This window comes from Heliangelus exortis, chromosome 13 (genome assembly GCF_036169615.1).
Source record: "Heliangelus exortis chromosome 13, bHelExo1.hap1, whole genome shotgun sequence".
Classification (NCBI taxonomy): domain Eukaryota; kingdom Metazoa; phylum Chordata; class Aves; order Apodiformes; family Trochilidae; genus Heliangelus; species Heliangelus exortis.
In genome coordinates, this window is record NC_092434.1 from 88,972 (window position 1) to 111,373 (window position 22,402).

At 40.9% G+C, this 22,402-nt stretch overlaps 2 protein-coding genes across 11 annotated transcripts; one reads left to right on the top strand and one right to left on the bottom strand.

The window, feature by feature from the left end:
* Window positions 1-17: 17 nt before the first annotated feature.
* On the top strand, window positions 18-6,655 carry GABARAPL2 (GABA type A receptor associated protein like 2). The gene is made up of 5 exons (XM_071756502.1): window positions 18-194; window positions 493-548; window positions 3,306-3,478; window positions 5,101-5,194; window positions 6,485-6,655. The coding sequence occupies exons 1-4, from the start codon at window positions 161-163 to the stop codon at window positions 5,189-5,191; spliced, it is 354 nt and encodes a 117-aa protein (XP_071612603.1). The 5' UTR covers window positions 18-160; the 3' UTR covers window positions 5,192-5,194; window positions 6,485-6,655.
* Window positions 6,656-7,783: 1,128 nt separating this feature from the next.
* Window positions 7,784-22,357, bottom strand: ADAT1 (adenosine deaminase tRNA specific 1). Of its 10 annotated transcripts, none has more exons than XM_071756486.1 (10): window positions 22,269-22,357; window positions 21,687-21,878; window positions 20,945-21,013; window positions 19,229-19,283; window positions 18,338-18,468; window positions 16,555-17,170; window positions 14,943-15,088; window positions 13,466-13,565; window positions 11,781-11,867; window positions 7,784-8,369 (listed from the first exon to the last, which is right to left on the bottom strand). In XM_071756486.1, exons 2-10 carry the CDS (start codon window positions 21,853-21,855, stop codon window positions 8,237-8,239), a joined length of 1,506 nt encoding a protein of 501 aa, XP_071612587.1. In that variant the 5' UTR covers window positions 21,856-21,878; window positions 22,269-22,357; the 3' UTR covers window positions 7,784-8,236. The 10 variants fall into 10 exon arrangements, 7 of the variants coding, with proteins under 7 accessions (XP_071612587.1, XP_071612588.1, XP_071612586.1 ...); XM_071756487.1 differs by lacking the exon at window positions 22,269-22,357 and adding an exon at window positions 22,147-22,255; XR_011728351.1 differs by lacking the exon at window positions 22,269-22,357 and adding an exon at window positions 12,101-12,247 and having other exon boundaries at window positions 8,349-8,369; window positions 21,687-22,249.
* Between the last annotated feature and the right edge of the window lie 45 nt (window positions 22,358-22,402).

Sequence of the window (22,402 nt, forward strand, 5' to 3'; positions counted from 1 at the left end):
CGGGTGGTTACTAGGGAACCGGGGAGCCGGAAGTCCCGCCTGCCGAGCCGTGGCTGTTGTTGTGACAGAGACCGTGACAGCGACAGGCCCGGCCGCCCGGCAGCAGTCCCCGCCCGCCCGCACAGAGGCCCGCACAGGGGCCTCTCCGCCGGACCGCACCATGAAGTGGATGTTCAAGGAGGACCATGCGCTGGGTAAGGGTGGGCGCGGGCCAGGCCCGCCGCCCTTCGTCTCCCGTGTCGCCATCTGCTCTAGGGCCTCCCGGTCTGCGCCTCGAGCCGCCCGTCTCGTGTCTGGGTGGACAGCCGGCTGCCGCCCTCGCCGACGGGCGGCGCGGTGACTGGGAACTGCCTCCCTGAACGGCTGGAGACCCCCTCGCGGGTGGCAAGACGGTCGCAAGACGACTCGCCTCCCTGCGGGCGCTGCCCTCTCTGCCTAGGACACTGGCGCTACTGCTACTATGCAGTGACTAATTACGAGTTTTGTTCACAGAGCACAGATGTGTCGAGTCGGCAAAAATCCGTGCCAAATACCCTGACCGTGTCCCGGTGAGTAACCAAGCACACTTCAGCTGAGTACTTGCAGACAAAGGCAGATAAGTTGTTTCCATCTTGCCCTTTCTTATCAGAGTCTACTACGTAAATTCGTCATCCCTCTTGCATCCTTGTATGTTTTAAAGAAGCCCCAAACACATCTAACTAATCCAATATTCCCTTCTCTGCCCCAGGGTGCATTGACAAGTAAGCAATACCCGACTCTCAAAAGGGTTTCCAGGCATTTTTATAGTTTATTAGTGTCCTGGTTTCCTCTAATGGCAATGACATTTGATAAGCACCTCCACTTGGAGGTTTCATGCCTGATACTAAGAAAGCACATAAATTCTTTAAACCTTGACCATTTTCCATCGTGGCTTTATGAGGAAAGTTATTTTCCCTCCTGTATTCCAACCCTATAACCAGTCTTACTGTGGTGAACTTTTCCATACAAACCCTGTTATTTGAAAAGCCAGTCACGTGGTGGCCTCCTCTTCTCCTTTCTGCCTCAATACCACTTACCTACCTGCTAAATAGTGAATGACCCCTTGTCTTTACAGTGCAACCCCTTTTATCATGTTTCAGTCGGTGAAATGACCATGCTTCACATCCTTATATAACAGCTAACAACGTTTCCAGCTTCTCAACTTACCTGGCTTGTGAGTAAAATTTCCCACTTCCCATCTGACCACATGCTAGCTAATGCCACTCCTGTGGCATTTACCTCTTGGTAAATAACACCCATTAAACAGTGCAGCCCAGAGAAGAACATCTAGTCCCATTGACTTTCCTTGCTGCTCAGTTGCACCTCGTCACAGCATCTTCGTCAGCTGCAGTCTGGCAATATGACCTGATCCTTGCCATACTCTGCTTGGCTAACTACCCCCTAATACGGATATACCTTTTGTATGTATATACACCCCCCATTCCTGGATGGATCCAGGAATTAAATAGCTCAAATTGCAGCGTGATGCTTTGTCTGGGCCAGTATGTATTTTCTACCTGATCCAGATATACCATATACCTCTCACAAAACAGGTGGTATCAAATGTATTTTTTGCATTTAATAGTCAAAAGTGTTTTTCAGAATTAATGTATGTATATCCACTGCTTTCCAGGTTGTAGCCTGCATCCAGTGTGACATAGCTCAAAGTTATGTCCGTTCTCAGGTGCTGTATCTTATCTGCCTGGATTTAGAGATGTTTCAGTGGTTCAGATCTGTTAAGATAATACATGATAACATCCTGATTCTGTTCTAGGGTAGACCTTTTAGGAAAAAACATGGAAGGCAAAAGAAATTTATGCTTGCTAAGCTCTGCTATTTTAAATTTGCCTGAGAAATCAAGTGATCTAAAGATTGAAACTTTCTGTAAGTTTTGCTAGAAGCAGTTAATCAAGAGCTTTGACTTCCAGTTATGCCATTATGACAGTTTCTGCATGATGAAGCTAAAAAGCCTAGTGTGTTATTGTAATATTTTTTAAAAAATAGTTTTTAAGACTTTAATATTCCTTTCACGCTGGTCCTCTTCACAGGTCCCTCATACGAAAATTGCAAGGGGCAGCTACTCTGCCTTCCTCCTGTTTCTCCTTCTTTCAATTGGTACTTTGTTTAAGGGAAGTACTGCAGACTCCTAAACCCGAGTTTTCAAGCTGCCTGTGCTTCAAATATCTCAGTAGACACCAATTCCTCTCTTGCTCTTGCCCCCCAAGCATTTGTCTCAGAATACACTGGGATTTTGATAGTGCGCATGGGGAAATTCTGAACTTTGTGAATATTAGCCATACATAAACAGAATAGGATATTACTGGCCTATTGGGTGTAAATCACAAAATGGTTGAGGTAGGAGGGGACCTCCTGAGGTCATCTGGTTTAACCTCTCCCTGCTCAAGCAGGACCACCTACAGCCAGCTGTCCTGGACCACGTCCAGACAGCTTTGGAACATCCCTAAGGCAGAAGACTCCGCAGTGTCTCTGGAAAGCTCTGTCAGTGCTGTCACCCGCATAGTTTTCTCTATGTTTCCTGATGTTCAGAGGGAACTCCCTCAATTTCTTTTTGTGCCCGTGGCCTCTTGTCCCATCACTGAAAACAGCCTGGCTCAATTTTCTTTGCACTCTCACTTCAAGTATTTACACAAATTAAGATCCCACTCAAGCCTTCTCTTCTCCAGGCTGAACACTCCTAGCCTTTTCCTCATCCAAGAGGTGCCCTAATCCCTCAGACATTAAGGCCCTGTACTGTACAGTCTATTCCTTGTCTTCTGCACAGGAGCCCAAGGCAGAGAGCTCAGGTGTGGCCTCCCCAGTACTGGCAGAGGGGGAAGTATCACCTCCCTGGAACTGCTGGCACTGCTTTGCCTAATGCTGCCCAGTATTCCATTAACCCTCTTTGCTGCCAGAGCACTCCGCTGGCTCACATTCAACTTGCAGTCCACATTGCAGTCATATGACTGATGTACAAAAAGTTAAAAGATACATATACTTTCCTGCTACAGATATCTTTTACGTATATTGCATCTTTTTACCCTGTGACTCTCACCCTCAGGCATGGGAAGTTTTGAGCCATTGTGTGTATATGAACATAGGTTTCAGTGCAGTTGTAAAATCAGGTTTTACAGTGGTGAGCCAGTCCTACCTCTCAGGTTGTTGCCATCAAGAAACCTTTCTGTTCCTTACCTCTGCTCACTGTTGCAAGACTATCAGCAAGCAGTTTACCAAAGCTGTCTGTTCATCCCAATCTGGAAAAGCTTGTCCTTCACACCTGCACTTTACAGGTCATAGTGGAGAAGGTCTCAGGATCTCAGATTGTTGATATTGACAAGAGGAAGTACTTGGTTCCGTCTGACATTACCGTGGCCCAGTTCATGTGGATCATCAGGAAGAGAATTCAACTGCCATCTGAGAAAGCAATATTCCTCTTTGTAGACAAGACTGTCCCACAATCCAGGTGAGAGGCTATTTACTTGGTATTCAGAACTATTTCAGCAAGCCTGTGCCTATCAGAGGGACAGCAACTTCCCTCTTAAAGCCTTATTTAGTGATTTTTTGAGGTGTTTGGTTACATCGTAACCTCTGCATAATAATCTCATGAGAGAATGAGAATGAGACCTCCTTTATTGTCATGAGTTTGATAAACATCTTGCTTCTTGAGCTAGGCTGAAAGAAAAGGTGACAAAAATACATTATACATTCCCATGGCAAGAGGATGAGCTCTGGAGTTACTAGATCTTTGCATGCAAGAATACATACATCATCAATGCAAAAAAAAAATTTCATCTTCATGCAACAAAAAAAGTTGTGCATTTAAATACTTAAAAGCAAACACCATAAATTATTCTGAAAAACCACTAACCTGTCAGCTCACAAAGAAATTATGACATTACAGACTCGTTGCTGTTACTTTTTTTAAAAATTACTAAAATCCAAAATTACTATAGAAAGGTTTTTCACATTGCTTTTGTATAGGACTAAGTTTAATTGCTGTCTGCTACACGGAGAATAATGAACAGCCGAAGCAGCTACTACAACTGCTTTATGTATGAGATACTTTAGTAGCATCTGAAGAAATAGTACATTATGATGTTACATGGCTTAGATACAATAAATATTATTCTCATAAATCCTTACCTGTGTAACAGTGCCTTCCAGGTAACTTGTCCGGAGTCAAGAATATTTTTATTTACTTCGTGATATACAGTAGAGACCTGTGAGAACCATCTTTTTCTGCTTGCTTTTTTATACCTATTAGGAATGCCTGTATGTCATCTTAACAGTCCTGTGGAACTGCTAGGAACAGGAAGGAAAAAGAAAAAGCACATTGTCTCATCTCACATGTTCATGATGAGATGTCACATGTCTGCCGGAAAAATAGGGCCTTGAACCTTCAATATTAATGCAAAAATGGTAACTTGTTAACAGATAAACAAAAATCTGATCTGTTAATAGCTCTGCTTCTCTCATAGGCTGAGTTTATTACACAGATCTCTCACTCTTGGTACTCTTCTCTGCTCATCCAGTTCATCTACTACTCAGTAATTCACTAATTTAAGTCACTGCTTTTTACCATTATTGAAAACAAAGCATTTACCCCCAAAACCAACCTGAACCTCAAAGAAACAGTCCAAAAAGCACAAGAAGTTTGGTAGACTTGGGGCCAGATGAACAGTCACAGCTACACCAGCTGGAAGTAGAAATGCTCCTTCTTGCTCACACAAGCAGCAACAAGTTAATGCAGCTGTATTCAAGGAAAGTGCCATCACCCTATCGATCCTGGTATTAGTTACAGCATCAATAATGGATTCAGAAATACATTCACTTACTAATTGCCAATAAAGCATTCTGACAAATGGGTTTGTGAAGAAGTAACAAAAGCCTAGGCTCTGCCGAGAGCCCACAATCATTTTGCATTTCACGGGTCAACTTATTTTCATATATCTTCATTTTTGTATTTTAATTTAGAGACATAGAAATTCTAGCTTTTATTAACCCTTGTTTATGTTAGGTTCTAACTGTTACCATTTGCCACTGTCCTGATCCAAGCAAACCATTTCTCCTTTTTTCTCCTTCAAGCTTAACTATGGGACAACTTTATGAGAAGGAAAAAGATGAGGATGGATTCTTGTATGTTGCCTACAGTGGAGAGAACACATTTGGTTTCTGAATGGTGGGTCTTGGCTAGTATACCATCCTGCTGTGTATCTTGTAAATAGCTGATAATTTTGTGTTCTGACAGCCACAGAATTTCCTTCTATATACATGCATTTGTAACCGGATTTATTTCTTAATATATTGATAGGTTTTGTTTTATTAGACTGTTAAATTATCAAAAAAAGTTTTGTTGTTTTTGTGGGTTTTGTTTTGTTTTTTTTCTCTCATGACTAAATATTCCCAGAGCCTCACTCCTTTGGGGGATACACATTTGATGACATTGATTAAATAATAAGCAAAGTAGTTAGGCTACTAAGACAAAAAAAAGGAATAATATGCATTAATTCTGTTTTGAGGTGTTAGTTTAAGAAAAATAAAACTATTGAATTAGTATTGGGAACACTGAATTTGCTAGCTTATCCTAAATAAGCAAGATGCTGATTATGTTGAATTGAGCTAGTATGTTCCTCTCTCAATTAACAAACAGGTACAATAAAAAAATACTGTCACAAACAGGCAGTGCTCTCATTTTTTTACCTTACTTTTTGGCCAGGAAGTTATACATCACATTTCCTAAGCACTATACAGCTGCTTATACCATCTACTAGATGCTGTACAGCTTCTCAACCTTTGATATGTGATAACACTGATAACAAGACAGATACAAGGAGCTATCTGAAGGTTCTGAAACCAATAGCTTCAGGACGTAGCAGTACTAGGGGATGAAAAATTGGACATGAGCTGACAATGTGCACTTGCAGCTCAGAAAGCCAACTGTATCCTGGGCTGCATCAGAAGAAGCACAGCCAGCAGGTGAAGGGGGGGATTTTTTTTTTTTTCGTTCTGTTCTGTTGAGACCCCACTTGGACTACAGCATCCAGTTCTCGAGTCCTTGCTATAGAAAAGGCCCAGACCTGTTGGAGTGGGACCAAAAGAAGCCACCAAAATGATCAGAGGGATAGAATAAAGCATGAAATCTTACTAGGAACAATCTCTTCTCACAGCCAGGACTGTGAAACTCTCCATTTCAGGAAAGAGTTAAAAGAGCTTACATTGTATAACTGCTCATCTGAAAACTAGACTGACACAAGACTACAGAACAACAACAACTAGCCTTACTTAATACCAACCTGTTTTAGTATCACAGCTGGACAGGAAATGGGAACGGTCCAGTCTGGTCAGCAGGTTCACTGCAGACCTTGTGGATTAACAAAGGGAAATGAGCTATGTTAAGATATAGTTTCTGCAAGATTTCTGGGAAAAAACAAATTTCAGGAGCCTGGAAATTTACTGGCTATCTCTTTAGGTACACTGCAGGACTCTGTCCTTGGAATGCTATTTGCTCAATGACAATAACTGCTACCGTTTGTCGCCTATCTGCATTTTTCATCCTCCAATGACTAACCAAGCCCCCGTTCTCCATAATGCCCCCACCCTCTACAAACACAAACATTGAATCTCCCCCTCACCAATACAACTGGTCTTTCTGATGGATTTGAAAGGACAGGCTTATACACACAGAATTCAAGTTGTTATTTCTTCAACAAGACAGGACTGTTCACATTTGACAAGTCAACCCAAGCTTGAAGTAGGAGTTGTTGTAATTGACTCTCAGATTGTGACATTGCATGTACTGTTCAGTCCCGTATTTATTCAGCAGTTTTTTTTGAGAACTGCTGTGCCTGTTTTTCAAACCCAAAACCACAGTAAGATACCAAAGAAAACTCAAATCACTTAAGAATTCTTAAGTTCTAAATTACCCACTTCTTTCAGTCTGCCATTGCCTTGTCCAAATATTTTATGAACTGCAGCTTACAACAGAAAAAGAACAAAAGGGGAGTGTGCTCAGTAGCAGTTACATGTAGGCAGCAGGTGCCAGGACGGTGCTCGCCTCGCCTGTGCCCAGTTGGGACTGGCCCAGGTGCGCATGCCCGATTTCGGCAGGGTGTGGTTCGAGAGGTTCCAGAGCCAGGCGGATCGAAGTTAGTTCTCTGATACTAGCCCGAACCAACACTAGCTCGATCGACTCTGTTCGCGAACCGAGCTCACGCCCACGGCGAGATTCGTCTCACGCAACAGTTACATACTCCTGAACTTGCTTACAAATGACAGTAATTGGGACAGAAAGTTGAAGGAGGATTACCTGCTGGCTCCCTCTCCCTAGGTTGCAATGTGGACTGCTTTGCCATGCAGATGTTACTTGGTAATAAAACATATAGGCAAAGACTGCCAAAGACTACTTCCAGTTCCCCCAAAGCATCACCTTTGCCAGGCTATTAAAGAACACTTGCCAGGAAAAAGTGACATAAATGGCTAAGGCATCTCTGCTTTTAATTACCCATGAATTACGGGGGAGCAGGGGGGTGGGCTGTGCTTGAAACACTGAAAAGTAGGTGAAGTCTGGAATTACACAGGACTGACAGGCTTGAACCAGGTAATTCAGGAGGTTTCTTTCCTGCTTACAGAAGCAAAGCAGTTGAAGGGGTTTCTGGCAATATCCTGAAAATACTATCCTAAGTAGTAGTAATTCCATGCAGTCTTCTCTCCAGCACTCTTCTGCTTTGGCTACATTTACTAAATAGAAGCTAGCATGAAGGACTCACAGTAACAAGACCCTTTACCAGAATTATTATTTCCAGTTAGGAGCAATGGGGCTGGGGGACACAGAAAATTCTTCCAAGCACCAGACAACAAGAACCAAGAGTTATAAAAATGTTATGTACTATACATTAAGGTTGTCCCAGCAACACAAAAATAACCACAACATCATGAAGAGTGAAAAAAAAAAAATTACAGTGACAGCTTTCTTCCATAGCACTACTATGGCTGATAGATCATATCCTCAGTTAACAGAGGACAGCATATCACTGCTTCAACTCTTCTGGAGGCATACTGCTTCGTACAAGTCACTGCAGTCATCCTTTTCTATGTTTTAATTAAAAGGGGCTTCACCTCAATCAAAAAAAGACATCTCTATAGTTTTCCTTTTCAGTCTTGTCTCCTTACAACACATAACTAGAAGACATCTTTTCCTTGAACTGCAGAGCCTTCTGTACTCTTATGGGAAGTGCAGGTATTCCTTGGCATTCTTGACCCAACCCAGCAGGGCTTGGCCACGCAGCACTTTCCAGGCTTCTTGATAATTCAGTGCAGCTTCCTTGTAGTCCCAGTAGGTTTTTAGAGTCTTCATCCTGACAGAAAATGCACAACAAAAGCATTTATATTATCCTATTGGATGTAAATTCACAAAATGAAAAAAATGAATCAAATATCTGATGATGCCCAAAGAGCTCTTTCATGACACTACATGAAGCTCTTGTGCTAGGTAAACATGGGGAGATCCCAGCCCTGCATCTAAACACTGTCAGCAGTCTTGTTTACAAAAGGAAGCCAAGCAAATGCTCTTCCATGCTTCGTAACATACTCTCCAGTTGTAGAAGTGTTAGTGTTTGACTATGTGACAATAGGTTACAGAAAACTTTCATGATAGCAAAAAATATTGAAGCAAAGCAGAAAAGGTGGCTAGAGAGAAGTGCTTTGAACTGGGTGGAAGTAGCCTTGTTTTGCTGTACGAACAGCTACGATTGCTGACTGGAAGCAAAGGGGACAAAGAAGATCAGGGAAGTTTTTCTTTTCTAACACAAAATAATGGGAAAAGTGAGAATTTTTTTAATCTACTCCATAATACAAAAGAGACTTATCAGCTTTGATGCTCTGTTCTTCTTCAATGTTCTCCACAATCTCAGCAGAACCACTGGTCACTCTGCTGAGCGCATTAAAGCATTGTTTTTCAAAACAGGGGAATTCATGTCTAGAATATCTGCACACAAATACCTCTAAGACAATTTCATCAAGACTTTTTCCTCTCCTTGCATTCTTTTCCCAGCCTCTTTCATTTCCCTTTGCTAAACAGTCTGTCAGCCACATGTGGAATGTAATGTTTATACATTTGACCCAATACAAAGGGAGGATCACAGGCAACATGATCTTCATCACGAAAGAATAGCCTAACTACTAGCAGAACTCTAATCTAGAAAGTCTGACAACCACTGCACCTCCTCCATCTTGCAACCATTCTCTGGGGAACAATATGCATACTTACACTTAAGGATAATGACTGAATCATGTAGTGTATGTCTGATACATTTGTTTAAGGCTTTGACCCTGCCCTTCTTCACTGTGAAGGCATCTAAATGACTTTTACGTGTCTTTTATCATAGAATAGCTAGTATCTGATGCTGCTTACATCTTCAAAACAAAGCTACTTGTACTTAGGAGGTCATATTTAGCATGGTCAAAGATAAAAAAAGAATTATGCAACACATTTTGGTGGACCAGTTCGATCTTATTAAAGGTGAAACAGCCTTCTTTGCATTTGGTCTGAATGCACATATAGATCCAGATATAGAGACAGACAGACAGAGGCACTCCACCTGCCACTAAGCCAAGAGAAAATCTCCAATGCCTAGCTTCTCTAATTTTTTCCTTGATGAATACTGCTATTTTTACTGAATCTGCTGGCAAATCAATGGCTCTTCAATTTGTATCTGAGTTAATTTAACTAAAACACATACAGAATTTAACAGTGGATGCAATAAAATGCTGTATTTTAAACAGCTTCCTTGGAGAGCTGCCAGATCCAAAACAGATTTATTTAATTCATGCTTCTGCATTAGGCTTCTAAGAAATTATTTACGTATTTTTAGAAAAAGCACTTTCAAATTCAAAGTACACTGCATCTGCTTAAAAACCTCACATGATTTGACTGTATCTCGGCTTTGGTTGGGCCATTAAGGCTCTCAGCATTAGTAACAAAGAACCTGTGACTTCTTTTTGGCAGAAGTGAACACTAGCTTGCTGCCCCAGGCAAAGTTCAGTACAATAATATGATCTCCAGCCTATCCGTGTCTGCCCTGACTACATTCCTTTTACTTTCCCCTTTACTCTTTCACTCTTGTCCCTATAATACTGCATAAGAGACAGACAATGATTCTGATGCCTGTACAAGAGACATGAGAGGTGATCAGATTTCATTCTGAAAGGTATCACACTCTACCTTACACAAATCACCATTATGCATGAAAATATTCACGTGCCCAGCCATGTGCAAAAGCTGAGCAGAAATGGGCTCACAAGCAAGGCAGCCTGCAAAGACAAGCAATACACTGCTGCAATACTTTCTTCTCAACAACAAAACGTACCTTTAACCCCATATTCAGTTTCAAACATTTACATTCAGCTATAATGTGCTTTCAAGATGACAGGCATCTTGCACATGTTGACATAAACAGAATGCATCAAACAAAAACATTGGCATCTTAAATGGGCAAAATCTTACAGATCTTCAATATTTAAAAATCTGTGTGAATCCATAATGAAAGGGGGCAAGGAAACCTTCCTTGGCCTGATTCTCTAAGCATCTTCTTCGATGCTTTCAACACTCACTGCAGGCAAGAAAAAAGTCACCAAGTGACCTAACCTCAGTGAGTGAGTTAGACTTGAATACATGAAGTTTAACAGTAATTTAAGGTTTTGCAGCATTTGGAAGACTACCACTGCATTGATGTACCTAGTCTGGGAGAGCAGATTTTCAAAACATTATTAAAAAACCAGAAAATTGTCTCTCTGGTGTTTTCCATCATCATCTGAGATGTGGAACAAATGAATCACACAGAGAAAAAAATAGAGTAATAAAAAGAAAAAAAAAAAAGTCTTGAAATTACTACGATGGATTAGTAATTTTATGGGGTAGGAAAACACTGCTTAATAAAAGGCTAACAAATCTGACAAAGACTTCACAAGCATCTGTGATGCACAGTATAGAAATTATCAGAGGACCTTACTGTCCTGCAGGCCTTTCTGCAGTGGTAGGACCATCACAGGACTTGCTTCATGTACAAACTTTAAAAAGGAAACTGGAAAGGGCCTAAAAAACAGCAACAAAATTCTTGCCAAATGTGATTTTGTTTTTCTGATTGGAGAAAAGCGGTACTTTAAACAATTATAAGGCACTTCTACACACACAGAAGGTAACTGCAATCTTTAATCAAAACTCAAAAGCAAACCAGATCCAGGGTGCACTGACTTTGGCTAACTTCACCTTATCTACTGTCTTCATACTATGAAAGGCCTACCTTCCCTGCTTCTAGCCACACATGCCTCCTACTGCCTTTGCACAGGTTTCATTATCTGTTTTAGCTTTCCATGGGCCAATTCAGACCATCTGTCCAACGGAAAACACGGGAACTGTTTTCTGCCACATAAGCTAGTTGAACTGGCTCACCATTAGAGGCTGGAGAAGTGCTGCTGACAAAAGAGAGGAGAGGAATCTACAGCTAGTAGCAGCAGAGGCTGCTGCAGGACCTGCAAATTCTCATGATACGATCTTGTGATGTGGTAGCTATTTCTCCAAGAACGTGATTCAAAATACCAAAAAGAGTTTTCCTAACCCCGCCAAGCACATGCCATGTTTTTCAAGTACCAAATCTTTAAAATGAACTTATCTAAAGTGAGATTCTTGAGAAGACACTGGTATCATCACAGTATTACTGAGCTTCACTGAGATAAATTCACTCTCTTAAATATAATTAAATAATTTTTACCGGAGCGTGTCTGGTAGATCCTCTTGTGAAATACTTGCCACCAGCTTTTGGAATGTATGGAAGAGTTCTACTTTACAGATCTTGGATCTGATTAAAAAAAAATAAATCAGAAGAATGGAAAACATGTGTGGAAACACACTTCTAATTTTTTTTATTTAAAAAAAATAATGTTCACTTCTCAAAAAAGGTCTCCATAGTTTAACTTTTCATACCCCAGCCAAGCTGCCCACCTGACTTTTTGTAGCTGAAGAGTAGCATTGCCTCCACTGTGACAGCCAACACTCTTTCAGTTTGCAAAGAGAACATTCTAATATCCCCACCTTACTATCTGTATGAGTCTGCACCATTATCAGCTCACAGCTACAGCAAGGGTGAGCCAGAAGGACCAGATCCTTGAAGCAGAAGTGATCCAAAGGCTTTCTCAAACTGGCAGACTTCATATTGTTCAGAACAAATTAAAGAAGTATCTGGAACAATGCAGTTCTTTTCACAGTGATAATGAGGACACACTGAACAACAGATGCAGGGCAGTTAAATACAAAGAGACTTATCAAAAAATAAAAGTGATTCAAACTTTGAAAGGTCTATTTAAAGACACCGTATGCATTTCTATGAGCTTTAATCCCTTCTCCTCCCCCAAAGAAAAGGTAACCAGAAGAGCTGTTAATAAAGCATGCTTTATTTTCAAAAGCCCTACCTATTTTCTCTATTAAAATAAATTAAATTCTCTTTATACACTTGTTTTCACAATGACTGATTCAGCTATCAATAAGTGTAAGCTGATTCCCTCCAGAAGCATTGGAGAGGGGAAAAAAATAAAAAAAAATAAAAAATCAGTCTTCCTATATGCACATAAAGCCTGTCTCAAAAGGCACAGTCACCCACATCACCTGTGCTAACAATACCCCAGACACCAATACTGGTCACAAGCCACAAAGGCTCCTCTTTCCACATAAAATTTGTAAATACTAGGATATACCAGGATAAACATAAGTCAAGCCAGGCAAAACTTCAAGAAGCTCAAATTGTGCATCTCATAGGCATGTGAATGAACACTCCACTAGATTAAACTCTATTTATATTATTCACTACTGTCAGGATTATCTTCTTTCTCCCAGAAAGACTGGGAAAAATATAACATTATGACCATTGGTAAATTGATACTATAAGCAGTCAGCAACCAAAACCCCAGCCCTCAAGCTGAACTTCCACAACCCAGTGATAACTTTGATCACTTCATCTAAGCTGAGGAAAGTGTAGAAAGATGGAGAAATCTGTATGCAGATGCTTACAAGTAATTCTTCTCGACCACAAGAAAACTATACTTTTCTTTAAAGTAACTTTTCTTTAAACATGAATAGTTGCTAAAAGATTATGATGGTTTTTAAAGAGCAGTATCAAGATGACAACTGGAAACATGATGAGCTTTGTGTTAGGAATCTGCCGCGAACATTTAATGTTTCCAAACTTTGAGACAGAAAGTCACACTTCAACATTTTTAACAATAATAAATTCAATTCATTCAACTGTTGTCATTCCAGCCCCCCCTCTCTCTCACTACCTTTCCCCTTTTCCCCAAATCCTAGGTGTCCTTCTGCTCTGACAGTGCACTACACATGAGCTGACAGAAGCATGTACACTAACCAGAAAGACATATGCATCCCCATATTGCAACACCCTCACACCTGCTCTGAGGGCTCCCAATCCCCTTCTTTGTTGTTCCCTGCCGGAAGCCATCTGAGGTGACATCCAGAGGTTGCTCAGGGACTGCACTCCAACTGATAGCTATAGAAGAAAGCATTATGAACAAGGGAGATACTCTCATCAAAAAAGCAGAACTTAACCGTTCCTTTCATTCTGTGTTCACATGATACCGTGCTGCTTCCCAAAATAATTCAAACTAGAAAGAGATTCACGGTTCTCTAGGGCTAGCATTCCATTACCTTAATAGCTAAATTCTATTTAGTAAAATAAAACTTAAAAATACAGAGATCTTTCATCTTACTCAGGTACTTCAAGAATTCACGTCTCTACATATTTGGTGTCAAGCTTTGTAATTCTCTCCCTTGTAGGGGGACTCTAATTTCTTTTATATCTACTATGCAGACAAAGCATAAAGAAATGTATGTCCAAGGCAGACAGCTTATTTTTGTATCAGGCTATGAAATACTCCCCCAAGCTACACACTTTTGTTTTTTAAAAATACCAGCTGAAATGTTCCTGTCAAGCACATTTCAATACTTGGTGTAACAGCCTTGAATTTAGAGTTTATTCTGATTTTCATCCTTTCAAGAAAAATAGCAAGATGACATAATTCATATATGCAAAAAAAGTGTGATACAGCATCACTCATCTTCATTACCCAAGTAACTGTGCAGAAAGAAAAGCATACACAGGAATTTAGTCACACTTGGCTTCAGATCTTTGCTAAGTGAATTTGCACCATTTTTCAATGATGGATTTTGTTTCCTATATCCCAGGATGAACATCTTTTCCTTCCTGGCACCTGTAAAGAACTCATGTTTACTTAACCTGAATTCCACAGAGAAGTGTAAAACAGCAGAGGGTTGGCACATCTAACCTTAAAGAAACTGCTTAACCTTGCACACGCAGAGGCAGTTCCATTGCAGGAGTTTTTTCCCTAAATGAGACCATGTTGCTAAATCACAACATGCATGTTCATTCATCACCATGGCAAAAAATGTGATGTCCAAAACCTCTATCAATTAAACCTTTACACTATACTACTCTGTATTTTTTTTTCATTCACAGATTTCTGAAGCAGTTATAAGCATAACTCTGCATGGCAAGTGTTCTGTTCATTATCAAAGAGAATGCAAACCTAGCTGAAACAGAAGTCTTTTGATGTTTTTGGTTTCTTGTTGCCCTCAGAACTTTTGCTTTAACTGGTTATTTTCTGTCTTTGTTCAGATTATAAATTCTTAATGGTATTAACCAAGTGTTTATTAGACTGAAAACTCCCTACAGAACTAGAGAATGAGCTAGATACTACGTTCTGGCCTGAAATTAGCTTATTGCTCTAAGTCACACTTTGCCTCCAGCACAGACAAGGAATGCTATTCCATTTTAGGAAACCAACAAAACCACCTGATTCCTTTTTGGACTTTTGCGCAGTTGCACAATTACCTGAAGTTAACTCACCTGCACCACAAGGAACAAGTTTTGTTTTGCTGTTAGCTTGAACTTGCTGAATTGCCTGGCGGCTGTGTTCAAATTGAAGATCTGACTGCAGCAGCTTAACATCCTGAGTGAGAAAACTAGCTGGTAAAAGGGAGATGTGCTGACACCTAAAGTAAAGACACAAAAATGCAAGTGGTTTTAATTCTGGTCTTCCCAAACAAGCCAATTTTGTGCAACTTCCCTTCATAATCTACACCATGTTACTTTTGCATTAAAACTAAACGTGAGTAAGAGAGAAAGAGAGGGAGAGAGAGAGGGAGAGAGAGAGGGAGAGAGAGAGGGAGAGAGAGAGGGAGAGAGAGAGGGAGAGAGAGAGGGAGAGAGAGAGGGAGAGAGAGAGGGAGAGAGAGAGGGAGAGAGAGAGGGAGAGAGAGAGGGAGAGAGAGAGGGAGAGAGAGAGGGAGAGAGAGAGGGAGAGAGAGAGGGAGAGAGAGAGGGAGACAGAGAGGGAGAGAGAGAGGGAGACAGAGACGGAGAGAGAGAGGGAGAGAGAGAGGGAGACAGAGAGGGAGACAGAGACGGAGAGAGAGACGGAGAGAGAGAGGGAGAGAGAGACGGAGAGAGAGACGGAGAGAGAGACGGAGAGAGAGACGGAGAGAGAGACGGAGAGAGAGACGGAGAGAGAGACGGAGAGAGAGACGGAGAGAGAGACGGAGAGAGAGACGGAGAGAGAGACGGAGAGAGAGAGAAAGCGAAGGTGGCTTACAGGTGTTTTTTCCCTTCCAAATAGGATTTTTTAAGAAACAAAGCCATATAGTTTATTAGAACCTTGTCCATCCTAGAAAAACTAGGATGAATTCATTTTTACAGAGGTCTAGTTAAAACCTAGCATAATCTAGGAGATAAAGTATGCAGGATAAAAACTGCAATATACTTCTGCAATCCAAATAAAAAAGAATTGTATTTACATAGTCAACCATATTACATTAACAACTGTTTTATGAACCTAAAGGATCATACTCAAAATCCTGAAGGACCACCAGCAAGACAACCTTTACACAGTGCAAAAATCTACCTATCCATTCTTTTAGAGTTATTTCAGGATAGATGGATTTGAGGACTTTTAAATTTAATTTTAGTAATGATCCTGAAAAATACAAAAGCTGCTTTTGCTCACTAACAGAATTATATAAAAAGGAACTTAAAAGATATTCAGAACAACTCTGTGGATTATGGATAAGTGAAAACATCTCCTGACTCTGCTTGAGGAATTAAAATCAGGAATAGGGTAAGTTCAAATGCATCTGTGTCCTTCTAGCTGGTTTTTATGCTGGAAGGCTACCAAAAAAACTTGGGTAGGTCACAGCTTCTCACTGTTCCACAAGGGGACAACCGAGGCGATTCTGAATCTAATGGAAATTCTCCTGCAAATCTTCAAGTCTGACCCATCAGCAGTAGTTACCTTTTCTCCAAACTACAAAGGGCTTCTGAATTTCTGAAAATATTAATCTGCATAAATTCACATTTTCTGCAAATTACTTTGGTGCAAAGTCCTGATATATGTGTGACACACTGTCTTCCATAATTCATTGTCTCTATACACACCATCTGATTTCCAAAGGAGAGCACTTACCTTTCAACAATTGCTCTCCGCATGGCTTCTTGGCTATATGGACACTTCCCCACTATAATTGCTGACAGATACACTGGACACTGCAGGAAATGCATAAGAAGAGCTCCTTGACACCCTAACACATTCCAACGAGCCATCTTATCACTGCAGGACATAGAGCATGTTCTGTGCCCACGACCTGGCTTTAGTCGTAACAATCCCACACGGTGATACCCTAGCCCAGGTATTTGGGTATCACCCAGCTCTCCAGGCACACATTTTGCTCCAGTTCTGTAAACATCTACTACTTTTGGTCTCCCTAAGCCAGTCTCCTTATTAGTTGTTTGCATCGCTGCAGAACATTCACTGCTGTTTGGATTTGTGTTGTCTCCTCGTTCCACAAATACTGGCTGAACATCAAGGTCTTCAGTGCTTCTGGAAAAAGAACCATCATAATCAATTTTAATTTTCTTCATTTCATGATTACTTGGCATTTTATCTGATTTCCTTTTTTCTTCTGGGCCAAAATGATCGTGGTTACTCCTGTCCTCTAATTGTTCAGCTGCATCATCTCCAGTCACTGGTTTAGAAAGCTGGTTTTCTGGTTCACTGATTGGAATAATAGAAGCATCTCCACCTAGAACAAAAGAAGTAAAATCCAATTTGGCCAAAAATACATCTCCCATGACTGGAACACATCACACCAGTAACATTACAGCTACCACTATTAGCTTTCATGTATTTGCATTTCAGGTTTTGAATTCTACCTAAGAAATAATTTTAAAAAGCAGAATTTAAAAGAAAACATATAAAGCAAAAGGTGTCAAAGGCATTTGACATGACGACAAGCAGTGCCAAAGACTCACAAGGAAATTAATCTGATCTAACCAAATAATACAATCCTCAAAGGAATACTTTAAAAATAACTTATTAAATGAGGATAGAAATTTTAATTTGTATAACTAAAACAAAGCAAAACTTGACACACGTGAGTAAAAGGCAGCCAGGAAGTTATTCTTGCTATTAAATTTGAAGACGTATATTCTATTCTCATACTGCATTAATGAAGAAAACCGTAATAGCACATTCCAGCAAAATCATGAAAATGTACGAGCAAGTAAGTCATTTCCCATGACAATACAAAAAGTTGCATTCCATTTCATAACTAGTTTTGGGCTGGGGGGGTGGTGGTGTTTTGTGGGTGAGGTTTTCTTGGCTTTCTTCTTTGAGAGTTTAGTTTTGATTTGTTGGTTGTGTGTTGGGTTTTTTTCCCTGTTTTGTGTTGGTGTTTCATTTTTTTGCTTCGTTTGGTTAGTTGGTTCTTTCATTTCCTTTTGTCTATTTGGGGGAGGTGGGACGGGTGGTTTTTCTGTTTGTTGTGCTTGGGGTTTTTTGTAATTTTGGTTTTGTTGGTTTGGGGGTTTTTTTAAGGAACTATGGAAAATGTCAATGTTTTCATAATAAAATTTAAAACCAAGGAGATAATATTTAAAGCAACCAGAAGATATGACTGGATGTCTGACAAGTACGGTGATTTCTCGAAAAGAAAATTGTAGCCATGATTGTTTAAAGAAAAAATATTCCACTACATAATGAGCAGCAGATTAGATTTACTGAGCTCTCATGAGTCACATCCAGAGAAATAAAATGCCAAATGTATCTGTGCAGGATCAGTCAAGTACTCCTTTGGACACATTCTGGTAACACTAGTAGTTACTGCCTTACCCTCTGCCCCTTTCCTTTCTTTGGTCCCTCTTTGGTCTGGAGTATGAGCCATAAAACTGGTTCACTCCAGGATACTCACATGGTGTATGACTGGTGAAGAAAAGAAATATGGTATTTGGTTTGAGCTTCCATTTCCCAGTTTCAGTTCCTGGAATAAAGATACTGCATTGCTGATGGAAAGCTGCCAGCCACATCTGATGGAGAAGATACCTGTGAGGCATGAAGTTTTCATGAAACATCTACTTCATGTTTTTATGTGTGGGAAAACTACAAAAATTAGATCCCCAGTAGTTCATGTTCTTTCCTGATGACATCTATGAGGAGCCAATCAGTTCGCTACCACAGATAGATGGGATCCAACATATTCCATAAGCACAAACATCTTATTGGATCCTCAATAACAGACCCCAGAGGGTTGGATTCAGTGGAGTTAACTATCTCCCCAAAACGTAACCTAAGGCTTCCTCCTCCCACTCTGTACTTTGACCAGCAAGGCAGCTCATCCAATCCTGTGAGAGCCAGTCTACTGGCACCAAAACACAAGGAATGTACTTGATTCTGTAGCATTACCATTCTCCTGACTCAGTTCCTTGATCCAGCTTAATCCATGTGAACAAGAGTGGTATGTGGGAAACAGCAAACAGGCTATGCTGAGAGCTGGTCATCAGACCAGCACTGATGTCACATGAAATAAAATCTTACTTCTTTTTATAGAGGCTCTACAAGAATGAGGAACAAACAAGCTTTTGTGAAAGGGCCCTAACACCATCTAGGTAAGCAAAAATTAGGCTGGACTCCTGCTAAGAAAGAGGGAAAAAGCCTTGCTTACAAAGAAGTAACACTGTCTCTTTCCTTATATTCTCATCCACTAAGCTGCAAAATCTGTCCATGTCAGCTATGTATCAAATCATTCGTAGCACAACAAAGAACAAGTGGCACTAAATAACACCATGTGAACTTCATGTCCCACCTCTGGAAGCTCCTCTTGGCCACAATTTCAGCATGACTGTCATTCAGAATGTCTCCTAAAGCAACAACAACAAATGAGAACAATACACATAATCACAGAAAAGAAGATGAACAAAGCAAACAGAATTTGAGAGATGACAATTCTCCCTATTTTTTAGCATCTGAAGGTTTAACATTGGCTTTAGATTATTGCAAGATACTTAAGCTTCCAATCACTATAAAAGAAGGCAAATAACCTACACAAATGAAGGAAAAAATTCTTCACTCCACAGAAAGTCAGACTTGTTTAAATACCAAATTTTAACTCTTCTGATATCTGAAACCCTTAAGAGTTGAACACACACTGGCTTCCTTTAAAACCCTCCTGATGTTTGCTCGATATTCTCAGATGAAGCATAACATTCCGAAACTTCAAGAGTTTAACCTTTCAGTTGAAATACCTTGTTGCACAATGTACTACAATTTAAATTATTTTTTGCAAATAATTCTGATCTTTAAAAGGTTTACACACCTCATATTTAAACTTCCTGCAGCATCTGCCTATTGCAATATCTAAAGAACAGGTCCTGCAGATCAGCTTTTATTTCAGGAACAAAAGGTCACATGGTAACAATCCTCTTTAACAGTTCTTAAAGTCTAGAATTTAGAAGTTCTCTAACAGATAACCCCCAACATGGGGGGGTAGGTTGCAACTACCAAGTTAATTTAAAAATAAATTAGTGTTATCATGAGAGGAAAATAGCTTAAGATCACTAAAGGCAAACAAAAGAGAGGAATTAGCTGTACATTTTTCGAATTTATACTTTGACTCAATACCCAGACTGGAAGTAGTACAACAGTTTAACCATATTTTTTCTAAATTAATCATAAACACGTCTGTAAAAATACTTTTCCAAGGTGGCTAGGTCCCAAGAAACATCCACAAAAATCTAAGGTACAGGATTTAGTTCCTTCTCTTTTGCTCCACTAATTCATATCAATATGAAGGACTTTACACAGCCTAGGACTGATGCATGCAAACCCATTTCTCCGATTCTGCTCTACTCATTCTCTGAGGGCAGAAAGCCCTCTATCTACATCTTTGCACTTTTCCTCCTTAGTCACTTTTCAGCATTAGTTACTATGGCTTCTCTCCTTTCCTAAGAGACATACATTCTGTATAAAACAATGGACATTCGGAGCAAGGGAAGTCCTACAATACATGGTAAAAAAGGGTAGCTGTGGGAAGTCTTACATATATCCCATGCACTTATTGTACAAACACTTAAAATTAGCTGCAGTAAACACAGTCAGGAAGAAAAAGCCTGTTAGTGCCTTTCTGATGTCATCCTTACCCTACCTCAGGAGCTGTAGCTTTTCCATCAGACCAGAATGAAACCAGTGTGTAACAGGTGAATGAAGAACAATTATTTTGCTTACATTTTGTTTTGCTTTTAGTTATGAAGTCTCCGAATGTGCAGATTCAGGGCCTAAACTACACATTTCTACATATAACAAGTTTATTCACCTGTAAGACAGTAAATGCAGCAAACTTTCAGGCCAGGTACTCTGGATGCCTAAGCCCCTCCTTTCGTGATGAGGTGAGGTCTGCCTTATACTTCTGGCTTCAATGCAGAAGTCTGAGGTCAATGCCTTGAACATTTTCACTGATTCTATGACAGCAGTAAGCAAGAAGGCAGCATAGGTAGTACATTCTCAGATTTTACACCATACTTACCAGTTTTTCTCATTTTGTTTTGGCCAATACATTTTGTTCCAGTTCCCATAGCAACAACTTCCTTCATTACTGAAAAAAGAAACATTAACTGAACAAACTATCACTGGAAGCACTGTTCTCATACAGTCATTCCAGTAAGAGAACACACAGAACTTTGTGTAGAAGGGCAGGTACAGGAAGGCAAGTTGTGGAACATTCCAGAAAGGAAACTGCATCAGCTGGACAGCTGAACAAAGTATGATACCACAGGAGGAGTACTAACACACACTCAATACTGCGTGGACACGGGTGTAGCATTCCTTGAACATGTAAGAAAGAAGTATGGGATACAATATGCATGACATCCTGAAGTATCACTAAGGAAAAAGACGATGGTAAAGTATGCACAATGCAGTAATGCAGCCTGTAAGAGGAGAGCGAGCAGAGACCTCTAGGATTCTTTCAGAGACTATCTGAACAACCATTTGCAAAGGAATGCCTATACTTTTACAACTTATTGAACAGCCAAATACTGGTTTTCATCTTCTTAGTTACAGTCTGAAAAACACATTTCACCATGATCTCTTTCCAGACAGAAGCTGTAAAAACTTTCGCAATCACCAATAGTAAAGAATGTGGGTGGAAACAAAAAAAGGGACAGGAAGGAGCGTATGATTTCTTTGAAAGGTGGCTTAAAAAAATGCAAAAAAATCAAGGGCTGCCACCTTCCCTCCGCCTCCCAACCCCACAACTCAGTTCTTACCCTGCGTATTCCCTGGACTAGCCAGAACCTCTCCCTGGGTTGCAGACTCCACTTTGACAACAGCTGCCAATGAAGTCCATTCCCTGTTTGGATCTGGTTTCCCCTGCTTAGGCAGTCTGGTCCTATAATGCTGGTAACACAGCTCAGCAATTTCATCAGCTGACCACATGGCTCCTGACGCACGCGCGAGTTCTAAACAGAATTGGATTCCATCACAACGGTGATTAACGACCCCCACCTCTTCAAACCCTACCACCTTGATCTGCATGACACCTGCATGTACCAGTCCAACATCGAAGGCCTCACTGCATCCCCCCTTTCTGGATTATTTGTAATAAAAGCATCACATGAAATAAAAACCATTTTCCCCCAAATTGCTTGGAATAAAAAACAAAGCTAGACGTCAGGCGAGACTACTGGGTTCCCAAGGCTCCCCCTCCGCAGCAGCCAAGGGGCGCACCACAGCGCCAGTCCCGCCGCTCTCCTCTCCCAGCGAGGGGCCCCCGCGCTTACTCCCAGGTATCGCCCCGCCCCAGCCACCGGGGACCAGCCGGACCTGACCAGCCGCTGTACCCCCCCCACCTGCAGCTCGGGCCGCTTCACGCTACCCCAGAACAATGGGGCGGATCCCAACCCCCACGCACGCGTAGGTCACCGCCCCTCTCCCTCCCTCCCTCCCCCCCCCCCGAGGGGCACGCCGGGAGCGGAGCTGCTGC